The following is an 18,831-nucleotide window of genomic DNA, read 5'->3' as shown; positions in this document are numbered from 1 at the left end:
CGCTACTGTCTTGGCCGCGCATGCGCGAGTTACGGTGGAGTCTGATCACATCACTGTTCCGACCGTTCCGACCGCGTTATGTCAAGGCGGTATCTCATTGATCGTAACCTGGAATTCTCGAATCTAATAGGTGCTATGTGGTGCTATGTAATAGGGGACAGGTTTATTCGCTAATATATGGAGTACTTAGAAATAACTGAAATAACTTCAAAGTAAAAAGAAATAAAAAAGATATCTATATAGAGTAGCTAAAACGGATTGATTTGAAAAGTTCGGAAAAAATTCAACCTTCCGATACACGCCAAGGATAAAACGATAAAAATTATTTGAGAAGTGCTCGATTAAAAAAATTGAACAGAAAGTGACCAGTGACAGAAAGGTTTACTTCAGTTTACTTGAAAATCAAGTTGCACAGCCTGTTTACCTCGTTTTTCGAGGAGACACCTGGAGACACCGAACTGTGACAGCTGTCATATCGAGAATATGATCGTGATTGATAACTTTTAACATAAACAATTTGACCGATGTCCACGTCCTTTATTTCAGACTCGAACTAGTCGTGTTTCACGTTCAGATTGTTACGCAAAGTAATTGTATACGTTCAAACTGTTCTTATAAATAAACGTTGTAAACGATGACAATGGGCGATGAGACTCCAGTTGCATCACTGGTTCTTCCTGTAATCTTAAGACCGATATTAATGAAGGTACTGGAAATCTCGGAGATCTTTTTGTGTCACTTAAGCTGTAATTACAAAAACAGAGAAAAATTTATTGTTGTTTCTTTATGCAATTGCAGCTAGAGAGGCAAAATGGATTGGCAGCTCAAACTTTACGCACAGCTCTATTGAAAGCTGAAAGTTCTCATCCAGGAATCACGCACGACTTCATTCTCGGTATAGTACGACGGGCCGAACTTAATCTTGACATGAACGAAAGTGTTCTGAGATTGCAAGGAGCTGCTTCCGATTACGACGGTATATTAATATTAGTAACAAATAGACTACGGATCTCTTTATGCATTGATGGTTTACAAAAATGTTCAAAAAATGCTTCAAATTGGACAGGAGAGAGAGATTTAATATGATTATTATTTATTCTGGATTTATTCTGGACAAATGCTATTGCCAATTAAAATAGGATCTGACTAGGCCCCACTTTCTCCAAATTCGTTTACAAAAATTGAAAATTGCATAAACATCTGCAGTCTAGTAATAAATATTGGCCCTCTGTCCGCAACCAGGGCCGTTTATGTCAGGAGCAAAATTTCACTTTTCAATTTTTTTCTTCTCAATATTTATTTTTTTATGCATTGATGCTTTAAATATTTGATGTTTCAACGATTGTATATTAAAATGGGAACTTCGACACATCTTCTGGAATTTGTTTAGATTTTTTGAAAGCCTGGAACAGTAATAAACTTAGAGCACGAATGACCCTGGTATGCAGATGGCATCGATAAAAATAAGGTTGCAGACAGAGGGTAAAATAACATTGAATGAAATATCGATAACTTGAAATAATATATCTCTGTTATAATTATAGTCGTGGAGTACAGGTCAGCTAGATCCGAAGATGCTTTTCAAGAACTAAATCGTAAATCGACTTCATTGAAAAGAATACTTAGTCGAATTCCCGATGAGATAACAGATCGTAAAACATTTCTCGAAACAATCAAGTGTGTATTAGAATATATATAATACAGAGGGTGAGTCTTGTAACGTGACGATCTCAAATAACTCGTAAGCTATTTGTTGCACAAAAACAATGTTCAAACAAATGTTGCATGGTTCCTAGGGGGACATACAGTGCTGCAATCTGATTTTTGTTACTTCGATTTTTATCAAAATATGAAGGTCACCTTCAGTTTTTTAAAAGAGAATGCACAATATTTTTGCTCGAACTTGGATGAAGCACAAAATTCTACGTAAAAAAGTATTGACCTTCGTGTATCATAAATCTAATAGTTAACGAGATATTATCGAAATCATTTTCCATATGTATACTTATTCAAATTGAGGGATATCAGTTCAAGCACCTACTAGGTTCCAGGTAACAGCTATTATACATATTGGAAATTATATCGATAATATGTCGTTAACTATTACATTTATGATCAGACAGCGGATCTTTATGCAAAATAAAAAATGTTTGCATTGATTGCAAGACACAGGAGTCAAATAACAATTTCATTCTTCTTTTAATTATCTTATTAAGGTGAAACTAATACACTGGTGGCCTTAAATCTTTTTAATACCTCCACTGTTTTAAATTGTATGTACCCATTTTTGTCAATACTTTTTTACGCAGATTGGAGCACTGTATGTCCCCCTAGGAACCATACAACATTTGTTTGAACATTGTTTTTGTACAACAAATAACTTACGAGTTATTTGAGGTCGTCACGTTACGAGACTCACCCTGTATATGCTCCATTTATGTAAAAATATCTTAGTTGTCTGACAATTCCACAATATGTTTCTAACACTTCCAGAGAAATAGCAAGTGCGATAAAAAAGCTGTTAGATGCGGTAAATGAAGTGAACGCATTTATACGTGGTTCCGCAGGGAAGCAGGCATTGGATCAGAGAAAAAGGGAATTTGTAAAATACAGTAAAAGATTTAGTAACACGTTAAAAGAGTATTTCAAAGAGGGACAGTAAGTGTTTGTCTGTAATTTGAAGTTTACATTAATTTAAAGAACAATGTATTTAATTAAAATTTATAATCTTTACAGAGCCAACGCTGTATTCATAAGTGCACTGTACTTAATACATCAAACAAATATGATAATGCTCACAGTAAAAGACAAGTGTGAGTAATGAATTTCAAAGAACAAAGTTACTTGTAACTATTAATGAAGTATGTAATATTATAATTTTATCGATTTTGTTATATATTTGATAATAGAATTTAAAAATATCATTTAATATAAAATATATATATGTATACATATATATATATATCATTATTTTATATGTACTAAATTGTTAAAATGTAATGTTATTTTAACAATTGTTTATAACGCTAAACAAATGAAGTCATAAACACAAGAAAACGATTCTAATAGAAAATATAAGTGTTGTCTCGATATGCTATGTTGTTATTTCATCCTTAAAATTAAGACTTTTGTTCGAATATAATAGGGGAAAAGGAAATTCATTTAAAGAAAGAAAAGAATAGACAATTTGGAATAAGAAAGATACTTCTCCAAATGTATAAGAAATAAAAATTACTTTATTGATAACAAATGTACACAAATGTGTTGTATATTTCCCACTTGGAAAATTGAATGGCTTGGCTATCTACATCCTCATTGTATTAACAATGACAATGAGTAACAGTAAGGGTTAATGGTAATTATTGTAATGAACATTACTGGAAAATGTACAAATCTTCAAGCACGTTTGCTATCTGAGAATGCTCGTACAATACTGCCAACGCCACTGATATTATATACCTTTTCGTGCCAGATTAACAAATGACTACTGCTACCTTCCGTGGGAATTTCGAATCCCCGATATATATATTTCATTAGAACATCCACTAAGTCCCGATCTAATTGTGCTAGACAGTCTTCCATTTGATTAGATTTTATACTTAACAGAACCTTCAGAGTTAAGTTCCTTGCGTTATCCTGCAATGTGAAAAAACCTTAATACAATGCATCAAGTACATTAATAAGAGAACAATATTTCTGCTCAAAACGAAAATACAAGCACAAAACATTTTCCGTCGAATGAAATTTTAAATTAATTTAAAATACAGAACAACGTAAACTAGAATATACAAGTATAGTATAAGATGTTACGGCCTAACGTATTTAGTATTCATTTTAATTAGTACGCGATAAAAGCAATGAAAATGTGTGACAGCGAGGTTACCTTTACTTGTTGATTTTTACATCCAAGTGGAGCAGATTTTAATACTAAAATCAGAGCTTCGGCATTCTTACCCTTGAATAAATATTAAGGAAAATATAATAATGAAATATAAGAAAACTTGTTGGGAGATATTTATATGTGAATAGAAGACACATCAAAAGGATATTGGCTAAGAAGTGTCAAAACTTCAGTCTCGTCTGGACCAGTTGGTCCTCCCAATCCTCCGTCCGCATCTTCTTCTTTAAAGTTATTATCACTATACTGATCTACATCGATTTTTCGAAATGCTGACGCTGACGAGTCCTTTTTGCCGTCGTTTCGTGACATTTTGTCTACGTGCTTGACGTTTCAGAGTGATCACGCCCGGCTTATCAACTAACGCTTTAGAATTAGAATGACTCTTCATCGGTCTTCAAATATAGAATACATCAGAGGCGAAACTGCTGTTAAAAATTTTCATGTTCGTGATCCCAAATCAAGTGACTCTGGTACCACACTTAGACAATATGTAGGATGAACCATGGATGAACCACGAATCGTGACCTGATCGTGACCAGTAGAGATTATTCTGTTATTAGCAGTCCAATCGAAAATGTTTTTATCAGGTATATATAGCATGGTTTCAAGATATATAGCTTTCATATATATATATAGCAAATTTTTATAATAAGACGCAGTGTTCCAAGATTATGGAGTATCTGGTGCCCACACAAGTCACGTCAGAAGATAACTCAAAACGGTGGATAACGATATAAAAGCGAGATATACAATTATATGTATGTACATGTATTTATGTATTATTTCGTAAACATAAACAAAAAGACACTTACATTATATAGTTGTGTCACTTGTACAACTGAATATATTAGGTTGCAAGGAAAGTTCACATTTGAATCAATTTATAAATCCATTATTTGTAACAACTTATTGCTATCTTACAGAAAACCTGTCAATTCCTGTTTCCCAATTATTCACTAGCAACATGTGTTTTTGATTTACAAGCAAAATTATCTGCTTATTTCAAATACGACAGAACTTTCCCTCCAACCTAATAGCGATAGTGCTGCACCAAGTGGACCAAACCCATTGAAAAAAATGAACCCTCTTTTCCCATTTTTCTGAAGTGACCATCGAATACGAAATGTTGCTTTAAATTTGGATACTTTTATATCATTTAGCAGAATAGTTTTTGAATCTATTTTATAATCTACAATTTATAATGCATGTTCTCCAATTTTCTACTGTTATTTTATAAGTGATATTAGAGATTAAGTTGATGCATTGTTGTGATACTATTATACTCTCAATGCAACAAATGTACTTTGTGTATTAACGATTTGAATAAAAGGATGAGCCACCTAAAACTTATTAGCAAATTATATACTCCGAAGATACTGTGGTACCAAACGGATGTTACGGTCGTCTTACGAATTTTATTGCAGGATGTTGTTAAGTATTTCCTGCATGTGGAATGCGACCATTTATTATTTAGGTATTTACACATAAACGATGTGTTAATTACTCTTACAAAATGTCATGAGATATCCTATTTTTAGCACTACCGTAAATGAAAAAGATTATTATGTCACGCTGTACCTGTTTGGGACAGTAGTAGCAGAAAAAACGATTCATGAGAACAAGGAAAGAGAGATCAAAATTACGCTAGCAAAGGCACATAAATGTATTGAGCTTATAATTATTATTTTATTGATTTCTTTTGTGTTTCTTATTTATGCTATGTTTATTCTCTCCGAATAGGGACGGAATGGCTAAGGCTACATATCGAAGAAGAGAAGAACGTTTTAATTGTAGCAGATCCAGATCGTTTATACAAGAACAATTGGCTCGAAGACATTCGAAAAATAGGTGATTATCAAAAAATACTACAAAGAAAACATTATTATTTTTCTGATACTAAAGATAATTAAAAATGCGTTGATGTGTATATATAATATACGCTCTGATCTAATAAAACCTTTATCACAGATAGGGAAAGCTTTGCAGAATATAAACGACGGAATAATATAACAAACATTATGCCAGATGTACCGTCTACCGACGAAGAAGAGTCAGATGACGATGCAATGGATATGTTATTTCTTTGATATTATATCTGTAATATCAGAATGCAAAGTATTTTTATAAAATGGATTTTTTTAGCTAATGGAAAATTCTTTATTAGTTCACTTACAAATAAAAATAATACATATATATATACAAATTATTTCTCATAGACTATAAAATCAATTGAACAATACTTAACATGTTCGCTACCACTGTCACAAATATGTGACATCCATAATCTGAGTTCACCTAAAAACAGCCAAATTTATTTTATGCACTTTGTTGTTCAAAGTCATAGTACAATGCATAATTTTCAGAGAATCTGTGACTTTCTTCTGTTAAACTGTTTTAATAATTCAAAATTGGGTACGTTGCATTTACTAAAACTTTCGAACAAGGAAGGTAAGCAACAAAACAAATGCTGGTAGCGAACGTGTTAATTAATAAACATTTAACATAATAATCTTATACATGTACAACAATATAGTATCATGATTCAGTAATTATAGGATGAGAACTTGAAAAGTTAATGCCCAAAACTGTTTATGTTATTAGTAATATGTCTTCTATGATGCGACTTAATTATTTTTTAGTGGCAGTTATATTGAGCATTAATAGTTCGTTTTATAAGAAAAAGGTATTATACTTACATATATAAAAAACAAACTCTAGCTTTTACATTATACATATATTCCCATATATACAAAATTTGCTGAAACCTATAGATTACACAATGACAATAATTGGAATGTTTTTATACTATGCTTGCAGTGTACACAATGAGGTATAACGTAGTTCGAGAAAATTTTAACCAAGGACAATATACATATATTGTACACATACATATAATAGGCACAGTCCTTTGCTAGTAAAGTTGCTTTTATCTTTGGCAATGTGTAGTACAACTTTCTTTTACAGGTAACTGTATGCAATGATTTTGTATAAGGCTATGAAAAAACAATCTTGCCTAAATAATAATACATGCATCGTGTATTTCGAAAAGAAATAATTGGTAAATATTACAGAGCGCAAACTAGAATTATGAAATACCTTTGTCGGCAATCCTCAGCTTTTCGAATGAGAGGTATAAGTAGATACAAATAATTGTTAATAAATATGTCATTATTAGTGCCTCGATATTATTGAGTAGCATTACCTTATGAAGTACACAAGGAACTACAATGGTCTCGTTACCTGTCATTGTTAAATGCTAAGAATCACAATCTCGTACAGCTACAGTGGCTCACGAAAGTATTCGAACGCCCTTTAAAACAGAATAACTTTTTTATAATTGTAACAAACGACCTGATTTTTTATAGTCAATTAGAAGCACTGGTTTATGAAATGATATGCAAAAAAATTTTCCAAAAAATTATAATTTACAAAGTTACATGCAAAAATAAAAAAGTCATTTTAAAAATTTTTTTATTAGGGCCCTTAAAGAAAATTTAAAATATATGTTTTGTAGATCTATGTTAGTTATACACATGCTGAAAATTTCGTCAAAATCGATTAACATACACACGAGCTACAAGCGATTAAAAATGTTGAAAATCGTAGTTTTACACGATTTTTGATCAGTTTCTGCTTAAAATCCACAAAATCGTACATCTCTCGATGCGTGTCGTTTTTTCCTGCGTCAACCGATTTCGATGAAATTTTCAGCATGTGTATACTAACATAGATCTACAAAACATATATTTTAAATTTTCTTTAAGGGCCTTAATAAAAAAGTTAGAAAAATGACCTTTTTATTTTTGCATGTAACTTTGTAAATTATAATTTTTTGGAAAATTTTTTTGCATATCATTTCATAAACCAGTGCTTCTAATTGACTATAAAAAATCAGGTCGTTTGTTACAATTATAAAAAAGTTATTCTGTTTTAAAGGGCGTTCGAATGCTTTCGTGAGCCACTGTATATAAAATTATTTTCGTCTAATACCCAAATGATAACGATATATTAAAAATTGAATTTCATAACAAAACAGTTATCTTTATACATTTTGTATGACTGTCTGTGCACTAAAATCGTAGATTCGAATGTTAGGTACGCAAGAAATGCAATGTACAGTAGTTACGAGTATGGTAACATTTCTTAATTAACCCATTTGCAATTACAAGAATAACGTTTCAGCGACAAGAACTGCGAAAATCGGCCGCGTGTACTTACATGACGCAAACAGATTAATAATCTAGTATAATAGACATAGTAAATAAAAATGATAAAATCATAAATAATTATGCTTAAATACTTTTCTTGATCGTTCTGAACGGCGGTAATCTACCTAAATTTCTCCATTTGTTGTGATGATGTAAAAAATGTTTCGTATGCAATTTGAATAGTACCAATGGTCAGGCAATTTAAAGACAACAATGGACGAAGCCGCTTACATAAATTGAGGAGTTCATATTGAAGCAATTCATTTTTAAATGAAAGCCTGACCCAATCGGAGCGTTTACTACAATTTACGAGGTATTGATTTATACAAATTGCAAATATACATTTCACAATACTGCGGGCAATGGTATCTGTCGCAAGGACGATAAATATATTTTTTGTACTACAAAATCATCGCAAACGAAGGAGATATTTAGGCTAGCTGTACATAAAGTCCATATTAATTAATTAATTGATCGAGTGATTTACAGTATCATTGAAATAAGGAAAGGTCTGCGAGCATATCGAGCGCGACAACATTCGTATAACCGATTGAAAAGAAGTCGAATGCGGCTACAAGAAACATGTTTCCCTCGAAGTGAACGTACGCGTCTAATATTCAGTATACTTTTGCAGTAATTTCAGATCCGAGATTAATTTCATGTGTAACAGCGTATTATAAATTGTTCGCGTAAGTATAGACTGCTTCTCGATGAACGTTTCTTCGCTTCTAATTGACTAACAACCTTCTAGCGAAAGTCTTTGATTTATATTCTCGACTCTTACCTTCATTTCCCTGAGTATGTCGTCGGCAAGGTTGTCAACGCTGGTGTACCTTACTTTGAATAGGTTAAAGGTGTCTACGAGGAATTCGACAACCTGGTCTCGAAAATAGAGGCAAGTGGAACGTAGGCTGCCCTCCGGACCTAAGAAGCCCCAGACAAGCACCGGAGTGATTTGTTCGGAAATGGAATAGAAGTGTGCCAAGAACCCTTTGTCATACTTCAGCATTTGTCTTTTGCCGACGAGAACCGACCAGACGGCGGTTCCAATTGCCTTAAACAAAACGGTGAGAAAGAATGCATGATAAAAGCTGTGGTAAAAGGAGCTTGGACAAACTTTATACTGGATCCAACGAGACGAATCAGTGTAGCACTAGCATGCATCCTGGATACCTTTACAGATTCGGCTTGTTGGACGAAGTACAGCTGATTCGTGTTACTCACGGTTTCACGGAAGCTAGCGGATATCCATCTATTCTGTAAAATAGCTTTGATTGAGGTAGGCGGTTTCTCGACTTCTTCGAACGCATCTAAAAGAATGAAGTCGATAAGGATATCGTAGAAATTCATGCACTTGACGCCTCTCGCAGACAGCTCTTCCTCCATGATGCTGTGGTTGCTCGTGTCTTGCAGGAACTCCATCATCCGTTCGTAGTGCGTCAAGTAATCCTTGGGATCCTTAAATTGGAAATGAATTAGTCAGAAAGCTGATCGTCCCTCGGATAATCCTTGTCTATTCCGGATTGTAGTAAATTATATATGTTGTGTATACCCTGTCTGCATACATGATCAAATCAGTAATGACTTGTCGGCCGATATCCGCGATCCACACTTTCGCAGACGGTATAGTGAACAATTTCGTGTACGCTTGCCGCAAGCAGTGCACTTTCGCTAAATATTCGACATCCGAGCCGCAATTCACCAATTCCGTATGCAGCCGCCTGCAAAAATTATTGTATTACTAGCATGATTCCCGTTGAACAATCAACGGTTGGCTTATTTCTGGAGGTATGCCACTAATTTATTTTTAGCACTTAATTTGAGCTAACGGCTACCTGTGTACCAAATCTCAGCTTTCTAAGGCTCTGTGTTTCGAGATTTATTTACCGTTACAGAGGAACTGGCAATTATATTACACATAGATAGTTAATAGTTTATCTCTACCGGAAGCGAACTTTCAAAAATTAATAATCACATTTTTATTTAACAGTTTCGATGTTCTCACCTGCACTGAATGCTTTTATCCTCGTGCTGCTTCAGCGCGGTGTGATAAAGCTCCTGTTTCGCGAAATGCGGGAAGAACTCGGAGAATTCTTCGAATTCGCGTAAATCCGCCACCTTGCGCGTTCCATGTAAAAGAGCAAACATGTGTAATTGCAACAGAATCATTGATACACGAATTCAGAATTATTTCTGCAACTTACACCGTCACGAGCGGACTCGAAAGACTCCGGTGAAGATGCAGCATCCGCTTTATCCTTTCCGGATATCCGGGTGCCGATGTTGGAAGGCTTGTGGCTGTTGAGGCTCTCCTCGCTTTCATTGCGGAACAGCACCGAGTGCTGTGAAATCATTTCGAATCGATTAGTATATTATACAACCTTGAAGAACGAACGAAAATTTTACTCTAGAAGGAGAAGATTGACGATTAGACCGCGGATCTTTATGCAAAATGAAAATTGTTCAAGTCAATTGCAGGAAATAGAAGTCACGTAAAAGTGTATCTCTTTTTCTAATAACTTTAATAAGTCGAGAATAAAATGCATAAAATTCGCAGTTTGCTGACGATGCGTCGTAAATGTATTTAACACGGACGCGTAAAATATTCATTTTAAGGTACATTCACAAAATCGCAATTTCGCGCACGAATTTCCCTTCCGCGAATCTTTTACTCCGTGCGCTTAGATTGCGAACGACGATGGTCGTAGTGCCATGAACTTCCTATGTGACGAGTCCTCCTTGCGTTAGGTCAAGTGACTCATTCGGCTAATTGCGCGCGGTCAGTGATCATTTAAATTGGATTAATTCCCGTATTTTTTTCTCCGCTCCTGTATAGTGGAAAATGTAATTGATGAGTGCAGCAGAACGGAATGGCAGCGAACGCGCGACACGACGCCGCGGTAGTATGTATTCGAAAACAAGAACAGTAAATACGTGATAGCTAGGCGAATGGGGAAGAGCAAGGAGCGTCTCTTGGCAAGGTGTAATTCGGTTCGGTTTAATCGAGACCCGTTAACGATCAACCTACTTTCTATGTGTCTATCTCGAAATAATCATCGATAACGAACTCTCGTCAGCGCAGCGGGGGGAAAAAAGAGAAAATGAAAAACGTTGTTTCGCGCCGTGGATAAAAACGGTCTCTCGCGCAACGATATAATAATTCAAGCAGGTAACGGAGATTCGCTTCGGTAAATGAAAACAAGAAGAAGAGGAACGGACAGGTAAATCTGCGCCTACCTGGTCGATAAAGAGCAGTTCCGCCTGGGTCTGGATTTGATAACCCATGTCAAGGAGCTCCTGGACATCGTGCGTGAACGCCGCATCCGCCTTCGATGGTAATGCGAGCGTGTCATTGCTCAGCGAAGAGCTGAACGCCGTCAGAGCGTCTTCCCAGCAGTAAAGGGCCTTCTCCAGCGCCTCCAGACCTAAGGTCGTTCAACGGTTAACATCCTTTTACATTTGTCAATTCTCATTTGTCATTACTACAATATACCAGCACAGGGGTGGGCACGCGCGCCCGCGCTATCGCAAACAATGAATCCGAACTCGCTCAATTCGTTCTCGGAAACGCTTTCGGACCACCGACACAGGAAAGAATCGTAACCGCAGTGACTGCCCATCGAACCAACGCGCGACGTTTCTTCCATTTTATAGGTTTTGTACCCAAAACTCGCCCTGTTGCAAATCTATCTCACCCATTAAGAATATTTAAAATTAATTATTTATTTATTTAGACACATCAAAGACTCTTATTAAGACTCGATACTCAATACGCTTTAATAAATACATATGTACTTCCATTTTGAAAGTTTATTAATCTGAAAATGGCTACAATGAATATACAGTAATGAGCAGAACTGATTTCACTACACTTTAAATCAGAATAACTTTTATATGAATGGATCAAACGACTTCAATTTCTCTGTAAGGCTAGAAGAATTAGTTTAGTAAATGATGTGTAAAAAACATGTTGAAAAAATGCATTTGGACGGAATTGTGAAAAACGATAGTGAAAATTGATTTTTACAACTTTTTTAGCTGGGCCAATAACGAAAATTCAAAAGATGTGTCTGGTCAACTGGTATAAATTGTATACGCTCTGAAAATTTCATTGAAATTAGTTAATTGGTTTGCGAATTATAAACGATCAAAAGTTAATGAAAAACTTACTTAAAAATACTTCATTTGTAAAAGGGTGAAATTGATGTGCAGAATGGTGAATTTGGAGTGCAAAACCTGTACAACCATCGCTATTGCTACAGCGTTCATAGAAAAACGACTTTCTATATATGTATGATAATATGTACTGGACCATCCTGTATTTTATTCCAATACGTATACATACGCATGATCGATGATGCAGGAAGATATTGAAAGTTATTCGAGGGTTAATAGATATCCAAGACAAACCAGGAAATGCCGATCAGCTCGACAGTCGGTTTCTCACTTTCTAATTGTTTTTCGAGAAGTCGTAATAGCTGTCCAATCGAATCCCATCATTCCAAAGTTGCGGGAAGTCCGGTGGACAGCTATTATGACTGCAAGCGAACTTTAGGTTTCTTCGAGAAGCAGACCACAGTGATTTCGGTGACGAAAATGACGGGGCGGGCTGGTGAGTTCGTAAACACATAAATATGCTCGCGTGTCCGTAATTTCGGGTGGCCGAAAGGTTGGATTGCAGCAGTCAGCGATCGCAGTTAGGGATCCCGTGAATCAACGTCGATCGATCCGCGACGCGATGAGTAACCGTATTACACCGGTTCGGTGTCTCTTACAGCGGGATCATCGACGGATTAACAGGTTAATATTTTCTGCATGAGAGGGTTAATCGATCATGAATTTTCCGATCAGATCTATCCCGTAAAATTCGTTCGATTCTGAAATGCATCCGTTACGGTTCCATTACCGTTCGAAGAAAAACGAAACATACAAGGTCCGCAAGGATAAACTGGTGCTCTCGTGGAATTATCCGATTAACTCGACCGCCGCGCCGCGCAGTTAAGATTTCAAGCGCGTCGCCTCCTTTAACGCGACGAACACCGTTTTCTCAGTTTACTGCCTTCGTCAACATAATATCTGCGTTCTCAATCTCGAACGCGTACACACAGATCCACAGCCGTGTCTTTGATCGTTATTGCAACCCGTTCCTTTTTTACGTCTTTATCGGTATCAATCGCCAGACGTTGTTACATCAACGATTAGGACGTTTGGAAAAACGATGTATGTATGTATTCCTATACCGAATCGACTCGCGTTATCGTGCAAACTGAATTACTTCTCAAACAACTTCATACGTCATTGTCAGCTCTCGATGTCAACGTGCAAGCGCGAATACGTTAAGGGAGTAGACTCCTTTTTCCAGGGTTGCAAGAGTGCGGGAATCGCGTTCTCATTTCTCGATAATGCGAAAATGGGGGTTTCAGTAGTCAAAAACGCTAGATAAAAGATCTCTGTCGCCCTCAAAAGTCCTATTTTTTCGTTTACGAGGAGTGATTTGCATTACTCGGCAGCGTAATTACCATTATTTGGAAGCATACAACGAGTAATGCAAATTACGCTTCGTAAACGAGAAAATAGGACTTTCGAGGGCGATAGCGCCCTAGATCGATCTTTCATCTAGCGCGTCTGACTAATAAAAACCCCCATTTTTGTATTGTCGAGAAATGAAACGAGTCTACCGCCTTAAATCGCGGGAACTAAAATAACATTGGCATGCTTGGTGCGTTCCCTTTGTCAGCACTGTAAAAAGAACGCTCGTGTGCAAATTCGATTACGTGCAAATGCGGTGCTCTCGTTGTCACATATTTTTAACACGTTCGCTAAGCAGTATACTCGACACTGCACCTACTACCTGCTACGACCGATCGGTCGAGAATGACCGATTTTGTACAGTTTATTCTACAGTCGAATAGCTCAGTCGATGAACATGTTAAGTGACATTTTTGAGAAAATGAAAATTTCCGAGTGGACGAGACAGAGCATCTTAACTGGTTTTCTCAAATTCACTAAATTGTTACTTAACACTAAACCTACCGAGTCTTAAAAGTAATTGGTACATGTTACCTTATAAAAATGACAAAATTGATTTACTAAAGATATCTATACAACCATTCCTTATGAAATCATTTTTATTACCACGCTCATATTAGCTTGCCGTGTCGTTGTTGTATATGTCAAATCTTGTTATCGAATTTTAAACCACTTCCCGATGAGCTAGAGACTTGAAACTTTAAATATAGCTCAGAACTGGATGACAATGCAATATTAAAAAACAAATTTTAGAAAAAAACTGTGCGTCGAGGAGAAAAAAAATGTTTATATTAACCGTCACACCTTGCCGCGCGACGCTCGGTAGTACGTCATCGCGTTCAGCGATCCCCACTCCGCGCGCTAGCGCTCCCTACTCCACTACGCGTTCCCACTCCGACTCATCCCCACTCCACTGACTCACTTCACACCGAAGTGAAGCTCACAAGGGAAGGACCCCAAGTGTCCGACTTTGATTTTGATAATTTTTTGTGAGACGATGGCATATTAGGTGTAGTTACTCAATAGTTTTAAAGATATAAACAATTAAACTTTCATACTAAATCATTTTACTTCATGCCAAACTATATTGACGTAATCTTCGTGAGCGCTCCACGCTTTTATTTATAGTCACTAGTGTCCAAAACAATTTTCTCCTTTTTAGTGTATTTTAATATAAGCGTGGTTTTTAAAAACCTATTTTTTATATATTTTTTTATTTCAGTAATTGTGTGTAAAATAAAAAATCTGGAACAGGTCACTAAGCTCAATCGTTGGTAGCGAACGCGTCTTCATCTTCTTCTTGATATTTTACTACATACATAGTTGCTGACCGACAACGGTAGCGATGATCAGACACTTTCACTTCCATTTGAATTTAGACACCGCTAGTTTTTATATACTTGGAAGACGAGTGTCGCCATCGTCGGATTTCTATGAGGTAACTGTTCCTCGCCGCTTTTTATCCCTGTATGTACACAATCGGTGACCTTAGTGACTTCAAGAAATGTTCAACTCCTCGAGTAAATCATATGTATGTTGGCAATCATTGTATTCAAAGTGAGAAAGATGTTCAAGTCAGGTGGGACAGAACTTTGTATTCAAACCTTTTAACATTGTACCAAACGACTTAAGATTTCTTCAGATGTTAGAAGGACAAGTTCACTAGGTGGTAACGTGTGAACAAAAATTTGTAACTTTCTAATCTGTGCCAACAATGAAAATGTAACGAATTAAACTACAGTATTAAAAAAGTTATCGTTTTTTTAAAAATAACAAGATTAAATTTAATTATTTTTTCAAAAAATATATTCAATAAATTATTCACTATTTATTCAAAATATATATTCAATAAAACACCTTTACAATTTACAATAAATGAACCTAAAATGAAGAACCCTTAATGAAGTCTTTCGGTAGCTGAAGAGCGTTGAGTTGCTAAAAAGTTTGTTATCGATGAGCATGGTAGCAATGCGACGACCACCAGGTGGTCTCCAATTTGCTTTCAGCACTTTGGACAGTTAAAAAATGAAACGTTTGCTGAAATAATAATTCGGGTTTGCGCGAAAGGTTCGGATAGACGTCTCCGGGTTGAGTTTTCCGACGACTCTAGCCCAGACGGGAAGAGGAAGCAACGTCGCGACTCGGTACTTGGCACTCGGACAAGTGGCAAAGGTAAGTTCAACGACTGATTTTGCAACGGCAGAAGATTTACAAATGAGAGACCCTGTTGGCTGGCGTGTCGGCCAGTCAGCGGAGTGTAAGGGGTTGAGAGCACCTACTTAACGTTGTCACTGTCGCAGGATTTAAATTCCGAGTCGGTGACGACACTCACCGTATTCTACGTTTCGTCACTCTCGTTGGCCCACGCAGACGAAACGGTCAGGACGGAAATTGAACCGGGCCACCATCAATTACGAAGGATATCGCGCGAAAGGTGTGCCCATTATTTTCAATCTACACACCGCCGGAGTTGACGTTGTACCTTGGCCTTAACTTGCGGTTCATGGTGCATCAAGTTGCATCAAGCACCTTGCAAATTTCTTTAGAAAGCGTTCTAACACGACCATCGTTTTTAGTCCTGTGTTGACAATGGGCAACAATGGAAAATTATTCTTTTGCGTTTCTGTACATCTGTACCACATGATTCAACCATTGTTGTCTTTGTTTGCATGCTATTTATATTTTCTATGCACAGTCGTATTCCTTTTGTTGATATTTATCTGTTATCTGCAGTGTTTGGCAATAAATACATTTATTTATGATAAATAAAAATTTAAATAACAAGTTATTTGTTATTTTTTATTTAAATAAAAAGTTTAGTTATTATTTGCAATTAAAATCACACGTTTATTTATTATTTAAAATAAAATTTGCCCAACACTGGTTATCTGTGGGTGTCCATCGAAATCTCTTGTGAATTCTTTTCTAAATTCTTCTAATGTTCTTACAATATATTTTACAGATAGTTACACTGCTCGTGTTTACCATAAATGCAGTCGACTAGTTTACGTACCTATATTTATCGATAGTAGTATAATTTTAAATGCTCTAAATGGTGTCATTAAACCTTGTTAGTGCTATTAATAGTTCTCATATCATACAATAAATTGATTACATTTATTAAAAGCGCAGTTTGTTGAACGTAGTACGAATGATCTTTAATGAACCGTATTTTTAGAAAATTACGTTCGACGAATTTATTACATTATTTTGCTTAATATATTTAATATAAAGAACTAGACTGTGCAGGAAGGAACGAGTAGAGATTCGCATGAGTGAACTAAAGCGCATGGTAGTAGTCATTATCGATACACGTTCCCTCGAAAGATGCGCGACGAGTGCATACAGGTACGGACAATGTAGGGTAGGAAGGGTGAGAATGAATGGGCCTGTTCCTCTTCGATCGGAATTTTGATTTCGATTTAAGGGTGCCTTAACTGCCATAGTGGTAGGGGGATACACGCGGTGGCAGAAAAATATACGCAACAGAGGGGGCAAAGTTAGGGTGTTTCCCAGTGACGTACCTATTCGGACGCGAATCGAAATACGAAAGTACCTCACCAAATGATTAAAACTAGAATATTCCAGATTCTAGAAGAAAAATGTGGTCGTGCAACAAAAATACTAGTTCTCTAAACAGTCATTTATTGTCCGCCCGGTAGAAAATTTAATTGCAGATCTGTATGTATCTAGGCTTACGAAAAAATGTTCATTAAATGCTAGAACATAGAATTCGGCAGAATTCAGCATGAATTTATTTGTGCCCATGATTATGAAAGTGAAATGGGTATTAATACTAAATGAATTCCATATGATGTAAAATGTAAAATGTTTAATGTAAATAACAAGCGCCATCTAACGGTTCATTTTTCACAATATCGTAAAAATTGCATCGAGTTCATGTAGTTTAAAACAATGTGGTGTGAAATACCTGATAAACTGATCTTTTTTCAATTTTTACTTAGATCACTTTCGTAATTATGGGCACATTTATTTATTATCTACAAAGGTTACTACCACTGAAAATTGATTAGACTTTCTCGAAATTTGTCCACAAACGTAGACAATCGTATAAACATTGTTGGTCTAGCTCGTGACGAATAAACCGGACAACTTAACGACAGCTAATGGAAAAACACGCGATATTATACGCGACAACAAGCATAATTCATTTAAACTTCAAAAGAAACCGGTTTGGTCTTTTATCTCTAGTCAGCCGACTCATTATTCTTTCCATAACGATCGAAACCCTGAGGAGTCGTTTCGTTCGTCGTCTGAGAGCGTCGTTTGATTGTGTATTCGAGAGACTGGAACGTTTCGAGTACAAGGAAATAGTATTTACGATGATCCGCCGCATAGAGTCCGTTCCGCCCCGCCCCATCTCCTGCAATGCAACCGGTGCATCAAAGTGTTCGATAAAAATTAGAATCCCGCTCGTACAAGCTAAAAGGTGGCACGAGAGTTGGCGTGCTCTCGGCTCGCAAGTGTCCCTTATTTAACGAAGAGACACCGGATCTTAGGAGGAGAGCTTTCGCGGCGACCAGCCCTCGAGAATTCTCTTGCAACCCCCGTTAGAGCTGCGGAACACATCCGAAATGATCCACCACTGGGATGCTGCGAGCTGTAATGGCCAGTGCCGTCTAAAATAATATTTCAAACGCTAGACAGTCGATACACAATTCGCCCATTTCTATATTAACATTAATTACTTATATATCACAAATTTCATCATCGCATCTCCTGTTATACATATACACTAATAGCTCAATTTAATTGAAAAAATACACGTTTCTCTCCATTTATTTCTTCAAGTTAAATTTTATTATATACTACGAGCAAGTACCCTATACTTCAACAATATCCCATGAAGACAACCCCTACAATCTCAGTAATTGTAAAACAAGAAGCCGGTCGTTTAACGGGCGGTAGGTCTAGTGTTAATTACCCAGGATCCTCTGGGATTCTGATTTTGCGGATGCAGCGTGTCGGTCGATCCTGCACCGTGTTTTCTTGGTCTAATGGTGTTCGGCTGGCAATTCGAATATGTATATTTTTTCTCGAAATTTTTCGCCAGCTCTGCGGATGGCTGGCGTCAATAATACCGAAGTGACGTAATCCTTTTGGAGGTTCGTTATTGGAGGATGTGTCATCCAATAGGGAGGGGTCGATACGGCAGCTGGGAGGCGCGCGCGG

General features: G+C 36.5%; 4 protein-coding genes across 4 annotated transcripts in view; 2 read left to right on the top strand and 2 right to left on the bottom strand.

Moving 5' to 3' along the window:
- The first annotated feature begins 68 nt into the window (after window positions 1-68).
- Ccm3 (programmed cell death protein 10 Ccm3) lies at window positions 69-3,090 on the top strand. The gene is made up of 5 exons (XM_076421727.1): window positions 69-706; window positions 799-976; window positions 1,545-1,677; window positions 2,494-2,658; window positions 2,737-3,090. Exons 1-5 carry the CDS (start codon window positions 635-637, stop codon window positions 2,819-2,821), a joined length of 633 nt encoding a protein of 210 aa, XP_076277842.1. The 5' UTR covers window positions 69-634; the 3' UTR covers window positions 2,822-3,090.
- A 126-nt stretch (window positions 3,091-3,216) lies between these two features.
- On the bottom strand, window positions 3,217-4,418 carry Arpc5 (Actin-related protein 2/3 complex, subunit 5). Its single transcript, XM_076421786.1, has 3 exons — window positions 4,051-4,418; window positions 3,884-3,957; window positions 3,217-3,636 (listed from the first exon to the last, which is right to left on the bottom strand). Exons 1-3 carry the CDS (start codon window positions 4,208-4,210, stop codon window positions 3,397-3,399), a joined length of 474 nt encoding a protein of 157 aa, XP_076277901.1. The 5' UTR covers window positions 4,211-4,418; the 3' UTR covers window positions 3,217-3,396.
- Window positions 4,419-4,543: 125 nt separating this feature from the next.
- LOC143207881 (uncharacterized) lies at window positions 4,544-6,104 on the top strand. The gene is made up of 4 exons (XM_076421761.1): window positions 4,544-5,375; window positions 5,440-5,564; window positions 5,642-5,749; window positions 5,870-6,104. Exons 1-4 carry the CDS (start codon window positions 5,233-5,235, stop codon window positions 5,986-5,988), a joined length of 495 nt encoding a protein of 164 aa, XP_076277876.1. The 5' UTR covers window positions 4,544-5,232; the 3' UTR covers window positions 5,989-6,104.
- A 518-nt stretch (window positions 6,105-6,622) lies between these two features.
- Miga (mitoguardin) overlaps window positions 6,623-18,831 on the bottom strand; it is a 40,832-nt gene continuing 28,623 nt past the window's right edge. Inside the window, exons 4-9 of the mRNA XM_076421445.1 lie at window positions 11,347-11,534; window positions 10,314-10,451; window positions 10,115-10,227; window positions 9,662-9,830; window positions 9,334-9,567; window positions 6,623-9,163 (exon numbers count right to left, since the gene is read on the bottom strand). Coding sequence (XP_076277560.1) covers window positions 8,846-9,163; window positions 9,334-9,567; window positions 9,662-9,830; window positions 10,115-10,227; window positions 10,314-10,451; window positions 11,347-11,534 — 1,160 coding nt within the window. The 3' untranslated portion in view covers window positions 6,623-8,845. The remainder of the gene's footprint in view (window positions 9,164-9,333; window positions 9,568-9,661; window positions 9,831-10,114; window positions 10,228-10,313; window positions 10,452-11,346; window positions 11,535-18,831) is intronic.

The sequence above is a fragment of the Lasioglossum baleicum genome, chromosome 1 (genome assembly GCF_051020765.1).
Source record: "Lasioglossum baleicum chromosome 1, iyLasBale1, whole genome shotgun sequence".
Lineage (NCBI taxonomy): Eukaryota > Metazoa > Arthropoda > Insecta > Hymenoptera > Halictidae > Lasioglossum > Lasioglossum baleicum.
The sequence above is the reverse complement of the archived record's forward strand: the minus strand, read 5'-3'. Positions and strand labels throughout refer to the sequence as shown.

Bases quoted from the DNA above. Each gene is read 5' to 3' on its own strand.
- Arpc5 (XM_076421786.1), bottom strand. From the start codon at position 4,210: ATGTCACGAAACGACGGCAAAAAGGACTCGTCAGCGTCAGCATTTCGA. The intron at 3,958-4,050 runs AATATCCTTTTG...AATATTTATTCA, and splicing joins AGTTTTGACACTTCTTAGCC to AGGGTAAGAATGCCGAAGCT. The intron at 3,637-3,883 runs GTAACCTCGCTG...TTCACATTGCAG, and splicing joins GTAAAAATCAACAAGTAAAG to GATAACGCAAGGAACTTAAC.
- Ccm3 (XM_076421727.1), top strand. From the start codon at position 635: ATGACAATGGGCGATGAGACTCCAGTTGCATCACTGGTTCTTCCTGTA. The intron at 707-798 runs GTACTGGAAATC...ATGCAATTGCAG, and splicing joins TAAGACCGATATTAATGAAG to CTAGAGAGGCAAAATGGATT. The intron at 1,678-2,493 runs GTGTGTATTAGA...TAACACTTCCAG, and splicing joins ACATTTCTCGAAACAATCAA to AGAAATAGCAAGTGCGATAA.
- LOC143207881 (XM_076421761.1), top strand. From the start codon at position 5,233: ATGAGCCACCTAAAACTTATTAGCAAATTATATACTCCGAAGATACTG. The intron at 5,376-5,439 runs GTATTTACACAT...TCCTATTTTTAG, and splicing joins TGCGACCATTTATTATTTAG to CACTACCGTAAATGAAAAAG. The intron at 5,565-5,641 runs GTATTGAGCTTA...CTCTCCGAATAG, and splicing joins GCTAGCAAAGGCACATAAAT to GGACGGAATGGCTAAGGCTA.